This window comes from Vipera berus (genome assembly GCF_964194415.1).
Source record: "Vipera berus genome assembly, chromosome: 2".
Classification (NCBI taxonomy): Eukaryota; Metazoa; Chordata; class Lepidosauria; order Squamata; family Viperidae; genus Vipera; species Vipera berus.
The window spans coordinates 169,201,698-169,223,558 of record NC_138203.1 but is presented as its reverse complement, the minus strand read 5'-3'; the positions used below and the strand labels follow the sequence as shown (position 1 = coordinate 169,223,558).

The window sequence follows — 21,861 nt, the reverse complement described above, 5'->3', positions numbered from 1 at the left end:
ATTTTAAAAAAACGTGAAGCACTTTGATTAGATATGTGCATGGGGGCAATGATTGCAAGGCCCCAATCCTTGGGGATTCGGCCTTGGGTTTCTATGCAGGTAAAGAGCAAGAGGCCAGAGTGGGAGCCCAGAGATTCAAGTTAATTTTCAATGGCCCCTGGATTAGGATTAGGTCTTCTCTTGTGGCCTTTCCTGGTCTTAGTTGAGCAACAATTTTCTTAATCTCTCTCACTGTCACATTGGCAGATTTTCTATAGTTTGGCTAGGACTTTCATTTTTCGCAGAGTGTCCGTGTATGATTCCTGAAAATGTGCCTCCCAAGTCTCTGTGGGGATATGGCAATCCACCCTGGATGGACCATTGCTTTGGGAGTTTGATGTCATGTGCTGGAATTGAGTATTTGGATTTGACTTCCTGAATGAGATGTGCCCAGTTGTTTCTCATGGCTTCTTTTTTCTTACATGCCAGCAGTTATTTATAGAGTCTCTTCTGTTGGAGGAGATCCTGTGCAAATGATGCTGTGTTGGATATACAAACCTGGTAAGTGGTAGTTGGGGAGAGGGAGATTTGCCACTAACACAGTCCTGGTCAAATTATGATTTGGAGTGGCATTATTGTTGCCTTGAGGATGCATCATTACCATAGATTGGAGGTTGGTGGAGCTCTTGGATATGGATGTTACAGTTTTCAAAAATGTGTCAGTGATCTGAGGCCAATAGCTTGGTTATCATTTGGTTTAAATATGGGGTCCACCTAGCTCAATGGTAATTAATAAGGATTGGTAGCAACTCTATGTATGTGTTCCTTGAGTGAAAACATTTAAATAAAGCACAGTTGAAAGATGATCAGTATCAATGTTAGGAATAACTTCTAGGGCCTTAACATAAGGGAGAAGGTCCCTAGAAACAATTAGGTAATAAATTGCACTAATTCTGGAGCCAGATAGATAGGTCAGTTTCACTGGAGGGTGTGTGTGTCAAAGGCCCCATTTAGAATGTGGTGGTTAACCTAAAGGCTGTTTAAGCCACTCAGTTCTGCAATGTTTCATTTTTTAATTCTTTGATTTATGTGTGAAAAGAAACCTATTTATTTATTTATTGATTGATTGATTGATGGGATTTATATCCCGCCCTATCTCCCGAAGGACTCAGGGCGGCTAACAAAACATATAATAAGTACATAAATCAAGATAAAATGAAATTGAGAACATCAGTGCAATAAAAAATTAGAGAATTTAAAAAATGAATTAAAAATACTAAATATAAATTAATTAAAATGCCTGTCAGTCTAGGTCAGCCTGGTGGAACAGGTGTGTTTTGAGGCCGCGGCGAAAGGATTGGAGGTTTTGGGCCATCCGAAGCTCAGGGGGGAGCTGATTCCATAGGGTTGGCGCTCCCACAGAGAAGGCCCTCCCCCTGGGGGTCGCCAGCCGACATTGCCTAGCTGACGGTACCCTGAGGAGGCCTTCTCTGTGTGAGCGTACTGGACGATGGGAATTTGTTCCCGGCAGCAGATGGTCCTGCAAGTATCCCGGACCTAAGCCATGTAGGGCTTTAAAGGTAAGTACCAGCACCTTAAATCTCACCCGGAAGGCAACTGGTAGCCAATGCAGCTCACGCAGGAGGGGTGTAATATGGGAGTATCGGGGAGCTCCCATCACAACCCGTGCAGCTGCATTCTGCACCAGCTGAAGCCTCCGGGTGGTCTTTAAGGGCAGCCCCATGTAGAGAGCATTACAGTAATCAATACGGGAGGTAACGAGTGCGTGGGTGACTGTACGTAGGGCATCTCGGTCCAAAAAGGGGCGCAATTGGTATATAAGACGAATCTGTGCAAATGCCCCCCTAGCCACGGCTCCAATGTGATCTTCAAAACTGAGTTGTGAATCTAGGAGGACGCCCAGATTGCGTGCTCTATCAATGGGAGGTAACATCTCTCCTCCTATAGTCAGAGATGGAACCTCTTGGACTAAACGAGATGACGGTATGTACAGCCACTCAGTCTTGGCCGGGTTGAGTCGAAGCCTGTTTTCTCCCATCCAAATCTGTACCGCTTCCAGACAACGGGACATCACATCAAGGGCATCACTGGGTTGGTTCGGGGTGGAGATGAATAGCTGGGTATCATCAGCATATTGATGATATTTCACCCCGAAGCTACGGATGATCTCTCCCAGCGGCTTCATATAGATGTTGAACAGGAGGGGCGAGAGCACCGAACCCTGAGGCACTCCACAATTAAGAGGCCTAGGGCTTGACCTCTGCCCTCCTGCCAACACCGTCTGCGAACGGTCCGAGAGGTAGGAGGAGAACCACCGCAGAACGGTGCCTCCCACTCCCAGCCCCTCAAGACGACGCAGTAAGATACCATGGTCGATGGTATCAAAAGCCGCTGATAGATCTAATAGGACCAGGACAGAGGAATAACCTCTATCTCGGGCCCGCCAGAGATCATTCACCAGCGCGACCAATGCCGTCTCCGTGCTGTGCCCTGGTCTGAAACCCGATTGGTACGGATCTAGATATTCAGCTTCCTCCAGGTTCAAAGGGAGCTGTCGTGCCACCACGCTCTCAACGACCTTCGCAAGGAAGCGAAGGTTGGAGACAGGACGGAAGTTGTTTAAAACAGCTGGGTCCAGTGCTGGTTTCTTGAGGAGGGGCCTTACCACCGCCTCTTTCAAGGCAGCAGGGAAGTACCCTTCACTCAGTGAGGCATTGATAACTGCTAGGAGCCAGCCTCGTGTAACCTCCCGAGATGCATAGACTAGCCAGGAGGGACACGGGTCCAACAAACATGTGGCGGCACTTAGTTTCCCCATGATCTTGTCCACTTCATCCGGAGTCACAGGATCGAACTCTTCCCAAATGTACTCGGCCAACTTCATCGTTTTCCTCTCGTTAGATACTGCCCAGTCAGAGTCCAGACCAGCCCGAATTGAGCAATTTTGTCCACCAGATATTTACTAAATTCCTCAGCTCGTCTATGTAGGGGGTCCTCTCCCGTCTCTTGACTTAAAAGGGAGCGAACCACTCTAAATAGGGCGGCCGGGCGATTATCTGCGGACGCAATGAGGGTGGTGAAGTAGGCGCGCTTTGCCACCCTCATTGCCACAAGATAGGATCTAGAAAAGGATCTTAACTGTGTTCGGTCAGACTCAGACCGACTGGCTCTCCAAATGCTCTCTAGGCCCCTTCTCTGGCGCTTCATCTCCCGCAGGTCCTTGGAGAACCAAGGAGCGAGTCGGGACTTGCGCCGGGTCAGAGGCCGCAAAGGGACAACGCGGTCGAGTGCCTCTGAAGCAGCCTGTTGCCAGGCATTAACTAAGGACTCGACCGGGTTGTGGGAGAGGGAGGTGGGAATCGGTCCAAGCGCCATCTGGAATTTATCTGGGTCCATCAGGCGCCTGGGGCGGAACCACCTGGTCGGTTCTGTCTCCTGACATCGGGGGGTGACGTGACGGAGGCCCAACCGCAGGAGGTAGTGGTCTGTCCATGAAAGGGGTTGTGATGTTGGAGTAACCCCACCCAGTTCATTTAGCCACTGCCCAGAGACAAAAATAAGATCCGGCATGTTTCCTCCCTCGTGAGTTGGGTCCTGAGTAATTTGAGTCAGGTCCATGGCCGTCATGGAGGCCATGAACTCTCGGGCCACTTCTGATGCACTGCCCAGGGAAGGTAGATTAAAGTCTCCCAGTACCATAAGTTTTGGAAATTCGACCGCCAATCCTGAGATGGCGTCAGGTAGCTTGGGTAGAACCGTTGCTGTGCAGCTTGGAGAGAGGTATACCAGAAGTAGGCCCAACTGACCACCAGGACCCCATCTTAAGAGGAGGGATTCACATCCGTCTATCTGAGGGGCAGTGGCCTCCCATGGATGGAGGGTCTCTCTGATAACGACCGCCACGCCACCTCCCCTACCCTGAGCTCGAGGTTGATGTAGCACACGGAAACCTGGAGGGGATAAATCAGTCAGAGGGACCCCTCCCTCTGGGCCCAGCCAGGTTTCCGTGATGCATGCCAGGTCTGCGTCTTCCTCCTCGATCAAGTCATGGATGAGGGGAGCTTTATTCACAACAGACCTGGCATTAAAATAGATCAGCCTGAGCTCAGGAGTCAGTCCTCCCTCTTCCCCAGGGCAGCAGGCGAGAGCCAGAGGGTCAGAGCGCGCCACAGCAAGAAGATAGCGTGGGCGTGATCTCAGAATACTATATGGCCCTCTGCTCCTCCATCTGCTGCCATTCCCAATTACTGTGGGGATCGGTATCCCTGTCCCATCCCCCTGGTTTACAAGACTCTCTTCGGCCCTCATATTGCCGCGACCATTGGCCAACCTAGGCTGAGACAGGTCCGGTAGGATCTTCCCCTCATTCTGCTGGGCCTGATCCTCCCCCCTCCCTAACCCTTAAAAAAATTTTAAAAGAAAACCCAAGAGCCTCTTCTTGGCGCCATGCCACCTCTCGGGGTCCCAGGACCCGTCATTAAGGAACCGGCGGCGTAGGTCTGATGGCCATCTCTGAGAGAGGGGGGAAGCTCTCAGGGCAAGTAGCTCACTTCTGGTGTAAGCCATCAGAGGTGGAAATAGGAGTAAAGGACGAGCTGGTTGGAACAACTGCATATCAAGACCACAGAGCTGAAGTAGTGGCTCCTGAGAACATGGTCACCCTCTCACAGTGATCAGGATCTCAGGGGGCCACCATCCAGCCCTGGGTAGGTCGCAGGAGGAGAGAGAGTCCGGTAAATGCTAGCATAGTCTGTTGGTGGATAATTTCGTAGCTCCGGTGATGAGCAGTGGTAGTTCATCTATCTCCATGCCTAAGATGTCATCGCGACCGAGGGGCTGTAGTCAGTCTCCGGTGGAAAAATGAAGGAGGGATTATCTGGATTTAAAGTATGATCCCGAGAGGATAACTGCTATCTCGGGGGCCTTTCGGCACATCCCACCTCCAAATAAAGCTTCAGGTGGTCCCTGGTGAATTCCGCCCTCCAGACCAGATACAGGAGGGTTTTAAATGGCGCTCTAGCCTACAGACGGTGGCCATCATCCCACAGACCTCCGTGGGGGGGGAGCTCGATGATCTTATAGATGGGCAGATGGGGGGCAGCAGCCACCAATTCTGGAGCCTCGCCGTCCGGGCTACCTTTCTAGGCAGCCCCAGGTCGTTACAGCTCCTCCGCAGGTGGCTGCAGGACCGGACCGTTTGTCTGTCGAAGGGAGATCGATCAGGTCGTTGTAGGTCCGTTGCAGGCTTCCACATGCCGCGCATCCAAGCAGGCCGCTTAACAGCTGATTTGGAGGCCGCCACAAGATCCCACCGGCAGCTGCTGGCTAGTATATGCTCTCTGCCGGTCTGAACGAGCCAGAAAAGGCTGCAAACTGCGCGTTGCAGCCCGCCCATCATCGGCCGCTTTACAGGCTGCCGCGGGCTGCCGCCGGTTACTCGCATCCAAGCAGGCCGCTTAACAGCTGATTCGGAGGCCGCCGCAAGATCCCATCGGCAGCTGCCGGCTAATATGTGCTCTCTGCCGGTCTGAGCGAGCCAGAAAAGGCTGCAAACTGCACGTTGCAGCCCGACCATCATCGGCCGCTTTACAGGCTGCCGTGGGGTGCCGCCGGTTGCTGTCGGCCGTTGTAATTCGACCGTCAGCCTGATCGAGTCGTTCCGCTTGGCCCCTTCGAGTCCGGGAGCCTTGCCTCCTTGCCGCTTTGCCGTCCTTTTCAATACCGCCCCGTTGTTATTGCTGGCGCTCATTACGGGCTCCACCGAAGCCTCGGAGGGTCCTATCTTCAGGATTGGGAGAGTGTCATTTGTGCTGTAGCAGGTGTGATCATTAGAGCCCAATCATTGAGATTTTGTCCTAGGACTACAAATGCATTTGGATTCATCTATATTAGATTACTAGCATATGTTTTCAGTTTAGTCCACAAGGTTTTGATCTGGGGTGTCTGTCTCATGGGAAGCATATAAGCATTTATCATTGACAGGGTATTAATACTGCCATGACATAGGTTGAATGGAAGGAAGGGCCTTGATATGGCATGTAGTGTAGTAGACACTAGGATCCCCAGGCCTCAGAGTCTGCTGGAGGTCTGAAGGGGAAGTTTAACAGAACTAATCTAGCATGAGTGCCCTTCTCCTCTGATGCAAAATCCAGGAGTCTCAAATCACAGAGATGCCAATGCAGGTAGTCCTCAACTTACGACAGTTCACTTAGTGTCCATTTGAAGTTACAATAGCACTGAAAAGTGACTTATAACTGTTTCCCACACTTACGACTATTGCAGCATCTCTGTGGTCAAGTGATCAAAATTCAGACGCTTGGCAACTGACTCATATTTATGGCGTTTGTGGTGTTTTGGGGGTCATGTGATCCCCTTTTGCGACCTTCTGACAAAGTCAATGGGGAAGCTAGATTCACTTAATGACTGTGTTACTAACTTGACTACTGAAGTGATTCACTTAACAACTGCGGCAAGAAAGGTCATAAAACGAGGCAAAATTCACTTAACCACCATCTTGCCTAGCAACAGAAATTCTGAGTCAAGTTGAAGACTGTACTTTAATTCAAGCAATGCGAGCATCTTGCCTTCAGGCCTTAAGTTGAAGTCACGGCGATCCACGGAATTGTACTTACATTATTTTCTACCCTGGTTGGCTCATCATGTATTCAGCCAAACCCTTGGATTGAGCTGGTACTATTGAGAAGGGATTTCTCAGTCCAGTCTGGAAAGATGAAGTCTTCTTTGATAAACAAATTCAAGGTTTGTGAATGACATTAAATCTAGGCTTGTGGTTCAATGTTCAAGTTCAATGTGGTAAGCCATTAGGTGTTTTTTTATTTTTTGCCTTAGCGTACGCTATTATATAAAGCTAGCCACATTGTTCTGTATATCATGGCTTATGGCTCAGTGAAGAAGATGGCAAAGTTTATATATTATATATATATATATATTGCTGACTCGAGTGAACAGGACGGATTTTTTGTTGGCCTCTCTATATACAAGGACAGTGGACAGGTTTCTTCTTACAATGCCCAGGGTCATTGGGTCAGCAGCACACAAATGCTACACACACACATAAACATACACCTCAGACTCTCCATCTCAGGGATTGTCTAGCCATGCATGATTCTGCCCATCCAGTCTGAATTCCAAGGAAGGAGCTACTAAGAATCTTGCTGGAAGAAAGTTGTCAGCTAGATTTTTCCAGGGGAAGCTCTAACATTATGGAACTTGCTCCCCCAGGTGAGATGCCAGGCTCCAGCTCTCCTTGCAACCTGGAAGGCTCTTAAAAACATTTTGTTAAAGTGAGCCTTTGGTTTATGATGTGATTAGAGACAAGCATCTGAGCATGCTATGGTTTCTTTATTAAAGTGATGGTTTATTATTAATATTTTCAGATTTTGTTGTTTTTTTACTCTGTTGTGCATTGTCCAGTCTTTTCTGATTGCTATGGTTTACTTTTGAAAAGAAATTTTACCTCCTCTCACAAATCTGTTTGCTATTTTATTTAAATGGCATGATATGATGATACTTTGGGGCTGCCCCCTCTCCTCAATATTGCAGAGGTTTATAGGCAAGTCACAGCTTCCCCTTCTTCAAAGCAATTAATCCTGCTTTACGATTGTGCAAGTCTTCAAAGCAATACAATTTCTATACTATGTTCAAAAGTGACCTATGATATAGCAATGTCAGCTAGATGCCAAGATAGTTCACTGATTCCAGATTATCTATGAAGCATGAAGCTGTCACACCAGCATTATCCTGATTTATTTAATAATGGTTTGATGAGTGAGACACAAAAGTCTAGATTTCTAATTATGCTAGTTTGTTTAACCATACCTTATTGAACAATGAATTAATATAACACATTACTCCACAAACTGGTAATTTTGTACTAGCTTAGTTTGATATGTGAATTTAGCCATGTGGTGATTTTGATTTGCACTAGTTTCCCCCCAAACTTGGCATCTTCAGATGCTTTGGATTTCAACTCTTTCTTATAAAATCAGATCTTATTAAAATCAAACACAGTTGAAGAGTACCAGGTTCAACCACACGAATTATGCACAGCTAAATACTTTTTGGGGGGTGGGGGTGGGGGGGGAATACCCTGCCTGGAGTTAGGAATAAAAACTCATTAGGGTGAGATTGGGGCTGCTTGTTGAGGTAGCCTCACCAGGTAATACATACGGTGGAAATGACAGGGAAAATCGTTTCGTTCGTTCTCTGAACAGATGTATCCTTTGATCGAAGATGGAACTAAATTATATGTCCAAACTACTTGTACACCGCTATGTGGAACGGGAGCAGGGAAAAAGCTTCTTCAAAAGTTGTACATGGCTGCCACGCCTTAATAAAAAGCGCACAAGAAACAGGGAATTTAACATCTTTACATCTTCTTTCCCATCTCTGCAACTAGAAAATCAGAAAGGTTTGTTGTGCCGTCCCACGTACAGCTATTTCCAGAGAAATACCAAACTTCTTTACTGAAGATCGACGAGAATAAATTACCGGGGAGTGGCGTCCTGCAGTCCGGAAGGATCTGTATTTTAGTTTTTTCCGGGTTGTGCGGTTTCTTTGGCAATTTCTTAAGAAATAAATCCCGAGCCGCTTACCTTCGCTCCTTTCGATGTGACCTAAAAACATATTTATTTGAACAAGCCGGCCTGGTCTGATGGGTTTAGGGGTATCTTAACGTTTTGTATTAATTTATTGAATTGGGCTGTTGTATTTAATATTTTTTAATTTTTATATATTGTATTTTATTGTATTGCCCTGTACACCGCCCTGAGTCCTTCGGGAGAAGGGCGGTATAAAAATTAAATTAAATTAAATTAAATTAAATTAAATTAAATTAAATTAAATTAAATTAAATTAAATTAAATTAAATTAAATTAAATTAAATTAAAATGCATCCGCATATGCACATTCATCGGAGCCCTTTTTTTTTTTTAAAGAAAACCTTCGCTCCCCCGTTTCCTCCCGCCTCGATCCTCAGGCATAAGCACGCATCCCGGCATTGCAGAACTACATTTCCCAGAGAGCCCGGCGGCTGTCATCTCAAGCGAGAGCCGCGTGAGGTCGTCCTTCAGACCTGCCGCCGGGTGCCCGGGTGGAGCGAGGTTGAATCTTTGCCAGCGCCCCGATTGGTCGCCGCGTTTCGTTGCCGTGGGAAGCCGCGGTCTGGGTGAGCCTCGCTGGAGCCGAAAGGGGGCCTCGGGGGAGGGTCGCGATTCCCGGGCGGGGCGGGGGGGGGAACAGGGCGGAAACCTGGGCTGGGTGCTGCAGCGTCTGCTTGAAGGCAGCCACAAATGAGCCGCTGGGCAGGTTGATTGAGGACATGTGTTCGGTCACGGTCACGACCACGACCACGACCACGCGAAGTCGGCGCGCGGCTCTTTGGGAGGAATGCAACTTTAAACATGCTCAGATGAGCTGAATGCAACTTTAAACATGCTCAGATGAGCTGAATGCAACTTTAAACATGCTCAGAGGCTCTGTTTTCTCTTTATAAAGACCGCCGAGTTCTTTCTCTCTCTCTCTCTCTCTCAGTCCGATCCCTCCTTTTTTTCTTTGCCTCCAGTGTTGGTGCCCCGGGGGCGTGGATGGAGAGCAAGGTCCGTAGGCCTTGTAGGGAGGGATGGTTGGCTATGATCCGGATTCCGAGTGCAGCTCCCTTTCGACTGTGAAAGTAGCAGCGGCGGGATCCGCTTCCGGATTGGTCACTCGGGCAATGATCGGCCCTTTTGATGTGCTCAAGATTCGGTTTCAGGTATTATCTTTATGACATTGGACAAACAAGAGGAAGCGGGTAAGGGACACACACACACCCTCCCATTATTCCACTACTATGAAGGAACTGATTTGGCCATTAGCTTTGACTTTCCAGAGGTTATTTAATTGGGGTCCAATTACAGAGCCCGCTATTTTTAACTCTGCTGTCTGCATAAGGTTTTGCATCCAGGCAGAAACACAGCTGAATGTTCCTTCACCTGAAGACATTGTTCCTCGTTTAAAGGAACAGAAGGTGGTTCTTGAAGGCACTGATACAGCGATCCAAGACCTACTAGTTATGATCGTTATATGGAATCGGAGGCAGGTGGCTTCTAGGAGAAAGTTACTGGAAGGCAATCTTCCTGACATATCTGACTTGTGAGATTGGACTTCCACAAGTATCTGAGGAGCCCCGTGGGAAGAGTACTAGACTAGAAAGCCTTCCTGCCTGATCTATGGTAGCGTAGTTGCTCCTGTGCTTGTATTGTGCAGTTCAGTGTAGCGGCTTTTCTTTGGGTGTTGCACTGCCAGCTTTGGCAAGGAAGCCCTATGATGATTACTTAGGGCTGTTTGAAGGTTTGCTTTTACTCCAGGGTTTTAAAACAATGTTTAAATGATGATAAGCCTTTTCCTTCTACATATTCTAAACTTTGGGAAATATGTTGTAGGCTAATATTTTCCCTTTCTAACTGGCACACCTTTTGTGGTGGGCCTTCTGAAATTAAGAGGCCAGTGTTGTATGTGCAACCTTCCAGATGATAGAAGTTGCTGGAAGGCTATGTGGGGCCTATGCCTATTCTAAAGTAGCACAGTAATAACAGGTAGTCCTCGACTTATGACCACAATTGATCCCAGAGTTTATGTTGCTGAGTGAAAAATTTGTTAAGTGAGTTTTGCCCCATTTTACGAATATTCTTGCCATGCTTGTTAAGTGAATCACTGCAGTTGTTAAATTAGTAACATGGTTGTGAAGAATCTGGCTTCCCCATTGACTTTACTTGTCAGAAAGTCGCAAAAAAATGATCACATGACCCCAGGATACTGCAACCTTCATAAATACGAACCAGTTGTCAGGCATCCAAATGTAAATCTTGTGACTATAGGGATGTTGCAGCAGTTATGCAGCAGTGTGAATAATGGACATAAGTCACTTTTTCAGTGCCATTGTAACTTTAAACAAACTATAAGTCAAGAACTACCTGTATTTATATATTTCCTGCCAGGGTAAATAGTAATTATTCCCAGGTAAGCAAGTTTTATATCAGGCAATAGCCTAAGACACTCTGATGATAAATATCATAGCCCTAAGACATTTTGGAGTTTTAAATTTTCCACATAAGCATTATATAGTTTACTCATGCCATCATTTTTCAGCTTCAGATAGAGCAGCTTTCCTCCAAAAATCCACATGCGAAGTATCACGGTATCTGGCAGGCCGCTGGTAAGATTTTTCAGGAGGAAGGGGTCACCGCGTTTTGGAAAGGTCACGTCCCTGCTCAACTTCTTTCCGTTACCTATGGGGCTGTCCAGGTGAGAACCAAACAATATTTTATCTATTCAGCCTGAAAATGAGGACCCAGATTGTTGGGGGCAATAAGCTGACTTTGTAAAAATGCCGCTTGGGGGCCCCCGAAAGCCCTAATAAGCAGGCATATACATAGAATGAAGGCTATTGCTAAGCACATTGATTTGTGCTTCTTAGATTGTAAGCCGCCCTGAGTCTTCAGAGAAGGGCGGGATATAAATGGGATTTTTAAAAAAATTACTACTTTTATTAACTTCTAATCTGTTTAGCTGTCTTCTCATGTTTCTTTTCAAAAACTGATTTTACTTTTTTTTAGAATTAATATGAGAATTTAGAATTTAATTTAGAATTAATTTTTAGAATTAATATGACACAATTGAGTTGTTATCATGGAATATTCTGGGACCAAAGATTCATTCTTAGCAATATTTGGGATTTCATATTAACTTTTCACGTACTTTCTCTTCAGGTAATGAGTTAATTTAAGTAATTTTAAATATTAATTTAGAATCTCCATGCTTGCACAAGACTAATACCCTATTTTGTTTTGTCCAGTTTTTATACTCTATCAATCCTTCTCTTAGAGTCCAAAAACTCTATGCTCTATTTTCTCTGATTTCACATTCCTACTACAACTTTTTATCTCAGATCCTGAAATTCAAAATCACTCTTCTGTTGATTTTTGCAAAATGATGAGAAGCACATCAGCTGCCTCTTCTTGTTTTGACTATTTAATCTATGTTGAATACTAGTTTGTAAACTGATGTAACTCTGAGTGGTCTAAGTTATTCTTTCTCAGATGTTGGGTATGTTCATGTAGAATGCTAACTCAGTACTAATTGAGGCAGGGTTTACCCAGTTATTAGGGTTCAGCTATTGTAACATATTAAACCATTAAATATATTAACTGGATCCATGCCCACTGAGCCATAAATTAGCCAACTGTTCAGCTCTATTGATACTTACAGACTTCCAGAGACATCCACCTCCTAAATACTGTAAATGAAATAAGCGAAAAAATAAATCAGTGTCCTAACTAATTACTTCAGAGACGCAAAATCTGAATTTCTGGACCACATGTATTCACAGAAATTATTTTTTAAAAAATATCCTTGTGTGATCGGTGGCTCTCCTAAATCAAATATGTAAATTTCTGATTGTTTTGGTCTTCTTTTACAAGTTTGTCAGCTTCGAATTTCTGACGAAGCTGGTGCACCATGGCACATCTTATGATGCTCGTGGCTTCACTGTGCACTTTGTCTGTGGCGGTCTGTCTGCTTGTGCTGCTACTGTGACAGTTCAGCCTCTTGACACGTTGCGGACTCGCTTGGCTGCCCAAGGAGAGCCGAAGGTAAGAGATGAATGAAAGCACCCCCAGCGCTTCTAGATTAATTCTGCTCTTGCCAGCTAGAGAATATTTTGATTCCTTACTTTACCCCCACAGTATTTATTTAATGAAATGACACCATTCTGACTGCTTTCCAACTTACTTAGAGTCTTAGGGCAGTGGGCTAATGCCTCCTTAAGTAACACCAGCTGCCTGCAATTAGTGCAGGTTCGCATCCCACCAGGCTCAAGGTTGACTCAGCCTTCCATCCTTCCGAGGTAGGTAAAATGAGGACCCAGATTGTTGGGGGCAATTAAGCTGACTTTGTAATAATGCCGCTTGGGGTGTGTGAAAGCCCTAGTAAGCAGGCATATACATAGAATGAAGGCTACTTGCTAAGCTTGTAAGCCGCCCTGAGTCTTCGGAGAAGGGCGGGATATAAATGGAATTAAAATAAAAATAAAAAAATAAAAATCTTAGAGATCAATGCATTTTTTATGGCATAATCTTTCATAGAAGGGACTGTCCTGTATAGGTGTCACAAGATCCTTGGTTGATCTGTCAGTGAACTGACAGGCAAGGTTAGGAGGAGTGCTTGGGTTTGCTGAAACAGTCCCAAAGGGTGAGGACCACATGATAGGTACGAGTCAGGAAAATACTTTGATAAACAGTTGCATTTTGAGAAGAGCTAGGGAAGCAGCCTGACAAATAGGCAACCACCATACGTCATGGTTTACAGAATGTGAAGTCAATATGACTTGTTTACCAAAGCAGAATTATTTTGGCTTAATATGTTTGAATTCAACTATTTTAGTTTGCAGAATTCGGGGGCAAAGTGGCAGAAGAGCTTGAGATCCAAGGTGTTCACTCTGTCTCTTATCTGTCAGCTACTCTGTAAAGAAGCTGCTACTCTTCCAAGTCTGTAACTGTGCACCCGGGAAAATCCCGTGTTTTGACTTAAGAAGTTCCTTATTCTAATACATGTTAACGTTCCCCCTCAGATGTTAAGTTTCCTATAGGAATAATCTTTGCTTCTCTTACGCAAATTTGAAATTCTGTGCTCAGAAATCCTTTCTTTTGCGCAGAAAGATTGTTATGCGTTCAGAATAAGCAGTGTAAATCTAGATCTTACTATGCAGCTAGGCATCGTGGAAATGTGTACTTTGCATAATAGATTGTTTTGCTTTTCATTACTCTGTTGAGAAGGCAACTATGTGGGAGGAGCAAAGGGTAGCATGGGGATTGTCAGGTCATGACAAAAAGGCACAGGGCCTCTGCTGCCAAAGATTTATGGCTGGCACATGGCAGAAGGGCTTCTCTGAGATCAGGCTTTACGAAATCTGTAGAGATGCTTCTCTCTTCTCTCTCTCTCTCTCTCTCTCTCTCACACACACACACACACACACATACACACACATCAAGCTTTTAACTGGTTAATTGCTCTAATGATTTTATTGTGATGTGTTTTTAAAGTTTTACATTCTTTTTTTAAAAAAATCTTAGCCATCTTGAGTGCTCATAAGAGCAGAAAAGTGAATAATATGCTGGGATCTGCCAATACATTAAAATACATTCTTCTTGGGAAGAACTCAATGGATATGAAGGCCAATACCAGCTAATGAACTGGTAGCTGTGATTTCACCTGTATATACTACTACTACTACTACTACTACTACTACTACTAATAATAATAATAATAATAATAATAATAATAATAATAATAATAATACCTTTAAGACTATCAAACAACAACATCTGCCGATCCAGTTGTTTTGGGATTGCACCCAAGGCTCCTATTACTATTGATACTACCCTTGCTTGCCTTTGCCACAGTCTTTCTATTTCTATTTGTAGGTCTTTGTATTTTGCTATCTTCTCCAGTTCTTTCTCATCTATTCTGCTGTCTCCAGGCACTGCCATGTCCACTATCCAGACTTTTTTATAGTGGATGTGGCAGTGCCTGATGACATCAGAATAGATGAGAAAGAACTGGAGAAGATAACAAAATACAAAGACCTACAAATAGAAATAGAAAGACTGTGGCAAAGGTAAGCAAGGGTAGTACCAATTATAATAGGAGCCTTGGGTGCAATCCCAAAACAACTGGAGCACCACTTGAACACCATTGGCATTAAGAAATTTGCCATTAGTCAATTGCAAAAGGCAGCCTTACTAGGAACTGCTTCCATCCTGTGACGATAACTATAATACCATCCAACATCCACATCTGCCTATCCCAGGTCCTTGGTAAGGACTCGATAAGTAGACAAAAATGCCAAATCCAGTCTGAACATCTGGCTGACTGTGCAATGATCAATAGTAATAATACCTTTAAGACTATCAAACAACATCTGCCTATCCCAGGTCCTTGGGAAGGATTCAATAGTGGAGAAAAATGCCAAATCCAATCTAAACATCTGATTGGCTGTGCAACAATCTCTAATACAGTGATGACCAAAAGTATTAAGAGAGAGAGAGATAGCCAGTTCGGGTAACTAGCAGAAGCCACATCTCTTAACAGTTGGAGCTTTTTAACAGCATAGCTGAAATCTAACTTCCATACTGAGAGCAAAATTTGCATCATGGTCAAGGAAAGATGCTCCTTCTTAAATTGTTTTAGATTTACAGGAACCTCCGCCACGCTGTGGTCAGCATGTACCAGAAGGAAGGGCTGCTGACTTTCTATAGGGGGCTGAGCCCAACCGTCATTGCCATTGTTCCTTATGCCGGCTTCCAGTTTTCCTTCTACAGTCTCCTGAAGAGGGTGTACAACTGGATGGCTCCAAGCGAAGAGATGAAGAAAGGTTGGTGCCAATGGTGGGGCCGGGCAGGGCAAAGGGGGCAGGTGAGCTCCTGGTATACCACGAGGGCTGTCTGTCCCTAGAAAGGTCTGCTGCCTCAAGGTTGGAAATCAGTTGTCAGCAAAATTGTAAGAGTAAAATCGGTAAGTTAGTGGAACCCATGGAGAGCCTTTCATAAAGGGAATCCTACCCCTGTGATTCATGCCTCTCTTACATTGACCAGTCCAGAGCTTTGAAGGGCAGGATCAGAGTTAGCTATGGAGCACTTCCCTTTCCTTCTAACCTCTTGGTTTTTCAGGTAATATTAAAAACTTAGTGTGCGGAAGCTGTGCTGGTGTCCTCAGCAAAACCTTGACATATCCCTTTGACCTGTTCAAGAAGCGACTGCAAGTGGGTGGCTTTGAGCAAGCCCGGGCGGCTTTTGGGCAGGTGAGAGGGGATTTGGCTTGTGGAAATCTTTCTTATTCCCCTTCCTCTCTCTTTTTCTATGCCAAATATATCAGGCAGTATGAAGGCAGTGGAGTGTATCAGCTGAAACGACCAAACTTTCTCCCCTTTTATGCAATATCTAAGTGAGGGGTTCTACCTCACCTGCTCTCCTCCCCTTATTTTAGTGTTTTTTCAAACATGTCAATTCCTAGGTGTGTGGACTTCAACTCATAGAATTCTCCTCAATGGCCATGTGTGGCTGTGGGGTTCTGGGAGTTGAAGTCCATACACCTGGAAATTGCCATGGCTGGGAAACACCGCCTTTGATGAAGATATTAATAGAAGTATGTTCTCGCCACCACTGAGAACTGTAGCTTTCATGCTTGTAGCCTCCAAATATATGCTGGATGTATTGTTTGTAATGGAACCATTGCTCCCCCCCACCCCCAGCTATTTCTAAACGAGAATCTGGAGCTGATGCTTTCTCTCCTCCCCTTTTTTCCTGTTTCATGGAGAAGGAGGGCAGTGAATCACATTGTGTTTTCACTCAGCTTGCAGTTGAATAAACTACAGTTTGTGCAAATCACAGTGTCCCATGTTTTGACAGATTGCTTTGTTATACACAGTGCCTACTAGCTTTAAATCATGTGCAAAATAGAAAGAGGAAGTGGGAGCACCTGAACTCAAGGCTTCCCTCATCTTGTTCATGTAATAAGGCACAACTTAGATTTACTTCTAATTAAAGGTAAAGGTAAAGGTTCCCCCGCACATGTGTGCTAGTTGTTTCCGACTCTAGGGGCCGGTGTTCATCTCCGTTTCAAAGCCGAAGAGCCAGCGCTTGTCCGAGGACGTCATGTGGCCGGCATGACTAGACGCCAAAGGCGCACAGAACGCTGTTACCTTCCCACCGTAGTGGTCCCTATTTTTCTACTTGCATTTTGACGTGCTTTCGAACTGCTAGGTTGGCAGAAGCTGGGATGAGTAACAGGCGCTCACTCTGCTACATGGCACTCGGAATTCGACCCGCCAAACTGCCGACCTTCTGATCGACAAGCTCAGCATCCTAACTCACTGAGCCACCGCGTCCCTTTTTTACTTCTAATTAGTGACCCATTATTCACCTTTCTTCTTACAAGATATTGAACATATACCCCTTCACAATAAAAAAATGTTTGTACTGAGTTTCTTTTTTGTTCAACTAGCCAATTTGGGGTGGCTGTTTTCTAAATCTCAGTCCATATCTCTTAAGCATACTATTCCTGGTTTTTCCCCCCTCTCATTTTCTGTCCAGAGACCAATATACATAATCTGGCTATGCAGTGCTTCAGATTCGGTTTCCATGAGAGATCACTAACATAGCACTTCTTGCCATGACCTTTCCCCACAATTACATGAGACTGAATCCAATGCCCTGTTATATCTAGGAGAGAAGACATGGTACCCAGCCTGAATCTTTGCTCTTGTTCACTCACTTTCTTGTGCCTGGCAGGTTCGAACATACAGTAGCATCATGGACTGTGCCCGACAGATAATCTTGGATGAGGGACCCAGAGGATTCTTCAAGGGCCTCTCCCCAAGCTTGTTGAAGGCTGCTTTCTCCACCGGCTTCACCTTTTTCTGGTATGAGCTCTTTTGCAGCCTTCTGCTAACAATGCAAGACTCCAGTGGGTCCAAGAAGCAAGAAGGTTAATGTAAGCAAGAGCTGCTGCCTGACTCCAGTGGATGTTCTTGGAATATAATTCTGGCAGCTGCAGTCATCATCGTTGGGGACTGAGGGGTGAGGCAGGGCATATGGGATTGGAGAGTTGAGATAAGTGACTTTTTGCCCAAGCCCAGTATGCACATCGCTCATTGCTTTAGTTCAAAACAGGAGCAATGGCTCACCTCAACACCTGCTCCAGTTGCCTCTTTAGTCTGCAGCTGCAGCATTTGTGAGTCTTGATGAGGTTCATCATCAAGGCTTCTGAAGATCTGTGTTGCAAAGGTGTGTATACTTTTCCTATTGTTTCATAACAGAGAATTTAAATCAGACCCCAGTTCACACACCAAAATCCCCTTTTGTGACCCTGGAAACTAGGTACTCTAAAACTGAACCCGATATTGACCGGTGGATGGCCAGACTCTTCCAGCATGACCATTTTGCAATGCCTGTGACAAGCTGGAGGTCCTGGCCTTCAGTAGTGCTGATGGGACTTTCATTTAATAGGCAATTATCTGCCTTGACCATTCAGCCCAGGCAGTAAAAATGCTACCGCTGGGATTTTACTGGTGTCAGGTCATCCCACATTTCAGTCCGTGCCTCTTGGCTGAGGTTCTTGCAGACTTTGTGATTTTTGCAGTGTTTCATTAGTGAGTCTGTGAAAATTGTCTGTTGCCCTAAAACCCTAAACAAAGCAGAGGAAACTTTCCCTTCTGTGTTAGCAGGGCCATTAGTGTTCATGGTTCCTCTTGCCCTACCCATACATAGATATATTTTTGTCACTTCTCCAAATTAATTTACAGGCTTGACCTCTATTTTTAGACATATATATTTTTTGCACTATCAACTTCTCCCTTCTTACTAAAACACATGCTAAACACACATGCTTGATCTAAATTCTTAAAGAAGTTTTTCATTTTAAACTTTTCCATTTTCCAACTTTTCCATTTTGAATCAAAGTGAAAAAATAGTGTTGACTATACAATTATTCAAGTTTCATTTTGTGAGAAGATACATCTTTTAAATTATTGTAAATGATTTTTCTTAAATAATGTTGTCCTCTGATAGCATTTTTTCCCCTCAAGAAAAAGCTCTGGAATAACAATGGATACTTTTTTTTACAGCAAACTCTTTAACCTAGTATAGTGGGGGGGAAATAGTTGAAGAGGACCATTTGCCTGGATGAATTTGGCCCATTTTATATATGACAAAAGCTATAAAGAAATTTAAATGATTGATGCAATCTTGTCGATTTTTACTCAGAAATAAATCCCACTATGTACATTTAGAATTGCAGCCTTAAAATAATCTTCCTTTCCAAGTCATTTATAGATTTCTCAATTTTCTGGTACCTGCTCTGTATTTACATTAAAAAGTTCACAGAAGTTGGCTGGTAAGTTTGCTTTAAGGGCTTTGTCCTCACGAGCTAAATTTTCTTGTACTTTTCAGTTTTGCCTGATATAAAATATATGAGTCGTCATAGTTCCAGTTTCAAGCACAGGGAGAAGCTGATTCTCTGTTCCTTGCCCGTTTTCTATGCACTTCTCTGTAAAATGTAATGTAAAAACATACAAATAATGTATATTTAGTTATGTAGATATTTTTGTACTCTATAATCTTTGCGTGGTATCTGGGAAAAGCAGTGACTGCAACCTGACAAGATAAAGAACTGGGAAATCACCAAACATCTTACAACAATCCAGTTGATTTCCACTCCATGACTTCTTTTCAGCATAGGGCAAATCCACATTCAGATACAGTGCTGAGTTGAAGGTACTGTGGTGATACACAAGTACACTCCAGTTTGCTATATACCTGATAGACATAAGCAAAGCTTCTGAAAAGAGAGGTTTAAAAAAAATAAAGAGATTTGTTTCCAGCAGTATCTGCAAATTCTTTTTATAAAGCTTCCAGTACTGGCAAGATGGAATTTAAATTCTTTCGGTGTCAAATCATGCTGGATCTGTAGAATTGGAGCCGTTGGTGTTTGGAAGCATAGAGACTGCAGACTGGAAACTTTGGAGTTACTTTCTTTTGCTTACCTACTGGGTCAGGTTGTTCCTTGTACACTTATCTGTATTTATTTTCATAAGAGCTGTGAAAGTCACATTCCAGCTACACTACGGTACATACCATTGGAAGAGCCCTGGCTTGTGCAATCTTTGCCTTATGTACCCTAAGAACAAAGGTTGCTTGTATTTCTCTGAAATGTTTATTTTGGACAGGTGGGTTCTTTTCCCAAAGTGTTCATAGGCCTGCCTTTCTTTTGTTGTCTAAGATGGGAATTGCTGATTCAGAGTCTTTCTAAAAGGCACTTAGGGTAGGCTCCTTTGTCAAAAGGCAAACAGCAGGTTCACCAGAAATGCAGCGACAACTGTCCTTGACTCACAACATTTTTTATTATTATTTTATCAAATTTTGAGGCCATTGACTCCTTAATGACTCTGGATAGATTACAGACAAAAAACAATAAATATGAATAAGTACACTACTGACTCGACCACTGTTTCTCAACCTTGAGAACTTTAAAATGGGTGGACTTCAACTCCCATAATCCCCCAGCCAGCATATTCCCAGAATTGCACCCCTCCCCCAGCATGCTGGCTAAGGAATTATAGGAGTTGAAGTCCACCCATCTTAAATTTGTCAAGGTTGAGAACTGGACTAGAAGAACAGAACACCAGTTAAGAACCAACCATAACTAAAGGGGGGGGGGGTTCCACAATCACTCTGCCCTCAGGGGCTCTTGTGTCTTTCTCCACCTATACAAAAGAGGCATTAGCTCATGAAACCTGCCTTTCTATTCGAATTACACTCTTTTTAAGCATGCAAACTTAAAATGCAAGCATGAGGTCACAGCACAGAAGGAACACGTGACGTTTGTAGTCTCCAAATATAAGCTAGGTTACTTATCTTTCAGTTCTCTACCCTTTAGCACCTCCTTCAGTCTATTTCCTCAAATATGTTAATTTTAAAATATTGTGCCTTATGACAATGCCAAAATCAGTGTATACTTTAATACTTCAGTGTTTACAAGATGGCATAACATCAGTAGGTCAGCAGTCTCTCCCCACACCTCCAAAATGGTTGATGGTTATTAGCTGGGCATCTATGCCAATGAGAACCCCGATAGACTTGTACTCCTAGTACTGTACTCTAAATGATCTTTGTTGACATCTAGGGTTGTGCAAGGTTTCAGATTCCATTGCAGAGATTGTTGTTCACTCCCTGTGTTTAACATGAATGCTTAATCTATAGCACTGTGTCTGTATTTTTCATATAAAGATTTATTTTTTGTAGCTGAGACAGTTTGGACCACCCACTTTTCTAGTCCATAGAACATGTGTCTATTGTGAAAGAAAAATAAATATATAAATATATTTATCATAAATTTGTGGATTATTTTTTTCTTTTTGCAATCGCCAGTCTTCTTCTGAGAATCCAATGGAGGAACAGCATGTAAACATCCCTTTTCATTTTACTGCACCCAAGCAGTAGCTAGGAAGGACTTGGGAAAGGCAGCTGAAGGCATGTTTTTTTTATAAACAGTACCCTTAATGTCTGGTTATTGTATTTGGCAGTCTGTCACAAATAAAAAGGTCTTGTTTGAGTGCCTGTAGGTGGTGGAAACCTGGAGGGAGGAAGAGTTCAACGTTCATAAGACTGGGTGGCTATGTGTTATTGTGCCCCTCCTCCAGAGACAGGGATATCTTATCTTTAGTCCTGAACTGGGTTGCACTTGCTCGTTCAGGGCTTGTGCACAGCTGGGGGGGCTCTTCATGAACACACAACTTCTGCTCAAGAATTTAATTTAATTTTAATTTAATAATATTTATATACCGCCCTTCTCCCTAAGGACTCAGGGCGGTTCACAGGGCAGAATAAAATACTAAATACAAACGTTAAAACAAGATTAAATAATTGCCCATATTAAAACAGTTGGAATCAAGTTCTAAAACACCAAGTTAAAATTAAAACACAAGACTAAAAACCCCACCAATCCCCATCAGGCTAGGCCGGCTTGAACAAACAGAAACGTCTTGAGATCGCGACGAAAGGAGCGAAGATCGGGCGCCATCCGGAGCTCTACCGGTAGCTGATTCCACAGCTCCGGAGCGCCCACAGAGAAGGATCTCCCCCTGGGGACCACCAATCGACATTCTCTGATCGGTGGCACCCTGAGGAGGCCCTCTCTGTGGGAACGCACAGGGCGCAGGGAGCTTGATGCCGGCAGCAGATGTTCCCTAAGGTACTCCGGCCCCATGCCATGAAGGGCTTTAAACACTGTTACCAGTACCTTGAATCT

General features: G+C 44.2%; 1 protein-coding gene across 2 annotated transcripts; it reads left to right on the top strand.

The window, feature by feature from the left end:
• Window positions 1-9,099: 9,099 nt before the first annotated feature.
• SLC25A19 (solute carrier family 25 member 19) lies at window positions 9,100-20,904 on the top strand. Of its 2 annotated transcripts, XR_014025236.1 has the most exons (8): window positions 9,100-9,187; window positions 9,584-9,772; window positions 11,149-11,304; window positions 12,480-12,650; window positions 15,247-15,430; window positions 15,726-15,856; window positions 17,346-17,840; window positions 19,153-20,904. XR_014025236.1 is itself a non-coding variant. In XM_081318580.1 (7 exons), the coding sequence occupies exons 2-7, from the start codon at window positions 9,641-9,643 to the stop codon at window positions 17,544-17,546; spliced, it is 975 nt and encodes a 324-aa protein (XP_081174706.1). In that variant the 5' UTR covers window positions 9,100-9,187; window positions 9,584-9,640; the 3' UTR covers window positions 17,547-20,904. The 2 variants fall into 2 exon arrangements, 1 of the variants encoding a protein (XP_081174706.1); XM_081318580.1 differs by having other exon boundaries at window positions 17,346-20,904.
• Window positions 20,905-21,861: the final 957 nt, after the last annotated feature.